We start from the raw sequence: 3,954 nt of genomic DNA, 5'->3' as shown, positions 1-3,954 counted from the left end.
GTTGGTCAGTTTAACTCTTATCTGAGGCACTTGAACTCTTGCTGTACTGCTGATGTTTGTATAGTGAGTACTTGACCTCAGTATAAATTCCCACAGCAAACAAGGACTTCTCACCAAAACACCCACATTTTGGGAGCTTGGACAAGGAGAGCCATGCCAATAATAGATTTAGGTACAATACTTTATCATCAGTAGGCCTGTTTTCATCATTTAAGTCTAAGGTAAGCATGCACTGCTGTAAGAAACACATATTCACACCGTTTAATCAACTGTAACACAAGACGAAAGACGTATTGGATGTGAGCACAAGCAAATGGATTATCCAACTTATTTATTAAGTTTAGGATCAGTCAGCAGCTATAGGCAGTGATCACATAAGGGCAACTGAATCGCACATTTTATAAAGACAATGAAGCTTTTTACACAATTTTGCTTATTAATTAGCGACTGGTTGACCACAAGCACTATTACGAAATCCAAAGTCATTGTAGTACATTCTGCTCAGTTTTGAAAGAGTAGCCTACATATACTATGCCAACCGAGGCCCACATAACAAAGTTTATTACACGGCTGTCTGGGATTTTTGATTCTGATTGGTCAGTCTGATTGACCACTCATCTAGGAACCCCGTTTCCTGTGTATCTGTGCTCATGTTTTGTCTTTGTCAGAATCATTACGTAATCATTTCATGTTCTTTTACTTATTAATTTATGTATTCATGTATTCAATCATTCATTTATTTTTAAAGTTGTGATATAATATGCAGTCAGACAGTCATTATCAGGACTCAGGATCAAGATGGCAATTTCCTATGAATTCGTATGATGCGAATCCTAGGAAAAAGTACGATTTTGAAGGAAAACAGTACCAGTCACTGGTAAAGTAAACGTTTAATAAGTTGAATAATGTGCAGTCACATGTTAGTTTTTCACATCATATGCCATGACTTGAATCTGAAGTTAATCATTTAGCTTACACAATGGCTACCATGTTAGTTTTTAATGCGTTTACCTCAGACTCTTCCAAACCACTCTTTTTCTTGCCTTATTAATTCGAAAGGGTCACTTTTTGAACTAGTAACCAAGGCTTGGGCTGTTTCTTAGCAGTTATTGGAGTAGCCAAGGTTATGTTTGTGACAGCGAAAGCTAGACGGAGGGAGCGCGCGTGTGATTGCCTGCGTCTGCTGCGGCTCTCGGCAATGTTAATAGGCAGCAACATAATTACAAACATTGAGGCTATTAGATTAATTAGTTTAGACAATATCGAAATAATTTGTCATATTGATTTTGCTGTCTGGGGAAGTCGTGGCCTAATGGTTAGAGAGTCGGACTCGTAACCCAAAGGTTGCGAGTGTCCGGTCTGGCAGGAATTGTAGGTGGGGGGAGTGAATAACCAGCACTCTCTTCCACCTTCAGTACCACGACTGAGGTGCCTTTGAGCAAGGCACCGAACCCCCAACTGCTCCCCGGGCGCCACAGCATAAATGGCTGCCCACTGCTCCGGGTGTGTGTGTGTTCACTGCTGTGTGTGTGCACTTAGGATGGGTTAAAATGCAGAGCCCTAATTACTAGTATGGGTAACCATACTTGGCCACATGTCACTTCACTTAATTTATTTGTTGGCCGTGTATTTGCCTGCTTTTATAGTCTATGCTGAAAAACTGAAATAATGATACGGGACTGTAATGAACTGGAACGGCTTCAAATCCCTGCAGGTGCAGAACAACAATCAACACCTTAGAATGTCTGTCAACCAATCAGAATCAAGCATTCAACAGCGCAGCGATATCACTTGCGATAATGACCGACTGACTGAACATTATTATACTTATTTATCTATGTTACTGTCGTCTGCAACATCTAAAGCTTATGAGTTTGTGAAAAGCTTTTTTAAAGTCATCATTCGACATGGTGTATATTATTGGATTGATCAGTGAGTTGACATAGCCAAGCCAATTGAAAAAGTCAAAGAGTTCTGCGTAAAAGCAGGATGGACAGATGGGAACCAGCAGTGTGTAAATGAAAAACGGCAACCAGCACACAATATAGGCTCCTAAAATAACGCCCAGGGTTTTGGTGGCTTTCCTCTCCCGCGCAGCCGAGATTCTCTTTTTCTCCAGAAGTGAATCGGACACAGTTACTCTAATTTGATTCTCACTGCCCAGAGACCCGCTGTCCGAGCACAGGTCTTGCCTTCCACAATGCAAAGGAGAAGTCGAAGCCACCGAAGCGGGAGAATTAGTGCTCAGATGTGCCGAAGTGAGTCTTTTCCCCGCTTTTTTGGGCGACTGCTTCAAAATGCGCTTCCTCGCCTCCACGTAAATCCGCCCGTACAGGGCGATTAGCAGCAGCGTAGGGATGTAGAAAGCCCCAAAAGTGGAGTAGATGGTGTAGAAGATGTGGTCCGTGTTGACCGAGCAGGTGGTGAGCTCCCCTGCCTTCACCTGCCGCCAGAAGAAAGGTGGCAGGGAGATGGAGATGGCGATGATCCAGGCGGTCGCCACCATGCCCGCGGCGCGCGCTTGGGTGCGCTTCTTGGCATACTCGACCGCGTCCGTTATAGCCCAGTATCGATCCAAGGCGATTACGCAGAGGTGAAGAATGGACGCGGTGCAACAGGTGATATCTGAGGACAGCCAGATGTCGCAGATAACCTGCCCAAGCGACCACACGTGCGTGACCGTGTAAAGCACGCAAATGGGCATCACGAGCACAGACACCAGAAGGTCCGTGACGGCCAGGGACGCGATCAAGAAGTTCGCCGGTGTCTGGAGCTTTCTGGACTGGGAAATGGTGGCGATGACAAACGCATTGCTTAATATAGTCGCAAGAGTGATGAGACCGAGAACTGACGCTAAGGTGACTTGGAACGCGAAACTTTCTTGTTTTTCGTCTGTTTTAGGCGTTAAAGTAACAATGGTGCCGGTCGAGGCGTTCAAAACCTCGAAATGGCCAGGTGTTGGTTTGAAATGACCGCTGCGCTCCATTCCAGCAGACATATGTTTTCATATTTTGAAAATAAAGCAGTATTTTCTGCGCTTCATAATTTCTGTCAGCTCCAGCATCAGGTGCAGACAAACGCCCGTGAATGTTTTCGTTCTGTGACATGCAACGATATCTTTCTGCTTCATTCTAATTCTCAAACTTCGGTCTCTAAGAAAAATTCAAATCAGCTGCGGGCATGCCAGTTGCAAAATTGCACAATATGATAAAGCATCCCAGAAGTTGTGTAAGAACATTCCTGCATCCTTCTTCAGTGCTCCTCTTGCTTCACGTCCACAAACGAGTCATCTTTAAAAGGTAGATACTTTGCCCGCAAGCAGCGGCAATTTGTCATAGGTTTCAATGATAGGCGGTCGCAGGGTTCTTGCTTTTTATAGGGCTCTGATGCAAAAGTTGCAGCTTTGATAACCATGGTCTTCTAGTTTGAGAGAGGATGCTGTCCTCTGGGTCTTAGTGCCTCCTTTCCTTTTAACACCCTTTTAATTCATCAAAAATAAACGCACCCTCACCTTGTTCCATACCATTAAACTGTTTTTTTATTATTATTATTTTTTTAATTCTATTTCTTAAATCTTTACAAAATATGATAAGCTCCAAATAAGACAACATAAATGTGCAATATAGTCAGTACACTCTTAGAAATATAGATGCTTCACGATGCCATAGAAGAACCTTTTTGTCTAAATGGTTCCATAAAGAACCTTTAACATCTGCAGAAGCTTTCTGTTTCACAAAAGGTTCTTTGTGGCGAAAGAAGGTTCTTCAGATTATAAAAAGTTAAGAAAGAGATGGTTCTTTAAAGAACCTTTGACTGAATGGTTCTTTGTGGAACCAAAAATGGTTCTTCTATGGCATCGCTTGAAGAACCGTTTGAAGCACCTTTATTTTTAAGAGTGTAGCTACCCCTCTTGTGCTATATGCAGCCCTATGGTATTATGAGTCAATTGTAGTT

General features: G+C 42.9%; 1 protein-coding gene across 1 annotated transcript; it reads right to left on the bottom strand.

The window, feature by feature from the left end:
- Positions 1–1,613: 1,613 nt before the first annotated feature.
- Positions 1,614–3,311, bottom strand: LOC107594720 (5-hydroxytryptamine receptor 1B-like). Its single transcript, XM_016284880.1, has one exon. It carries the CDS (start codon positions 2,996–2,998, stop codon positions 1,841–1,843), a length of 1,158 nt encoding a protein of 385 aa, XP_016140366.1. The 5' UTR covers positions 2,999–3,311; the 3' UTR covers positions 1,614–1,840.
- Positions 3,312–3,954: the final 643 nt, after the last annotated feature.

Source organism: Sinocyclocheilus grahami, unplaced genomic scaffold (assembly GCF_001515645.1).
Source record: "Sinocyclocheilus grahami isolate Dianchi unplaced genomic scaffold, SAMN03320097.WGS_v1.1 scaffold189.1, whole genome shotgun sequence".
Lineage (NCBI taxonomy): Eukaryota > Metazoa > Chordata > Actinopteri > Cypriniformes > Cyprinidae > Sinocyclocheilus > Sinocyclocheilus grahami.
This window is presented reverse-complemented; position numbering and strand designations above follow the sequence as displayed.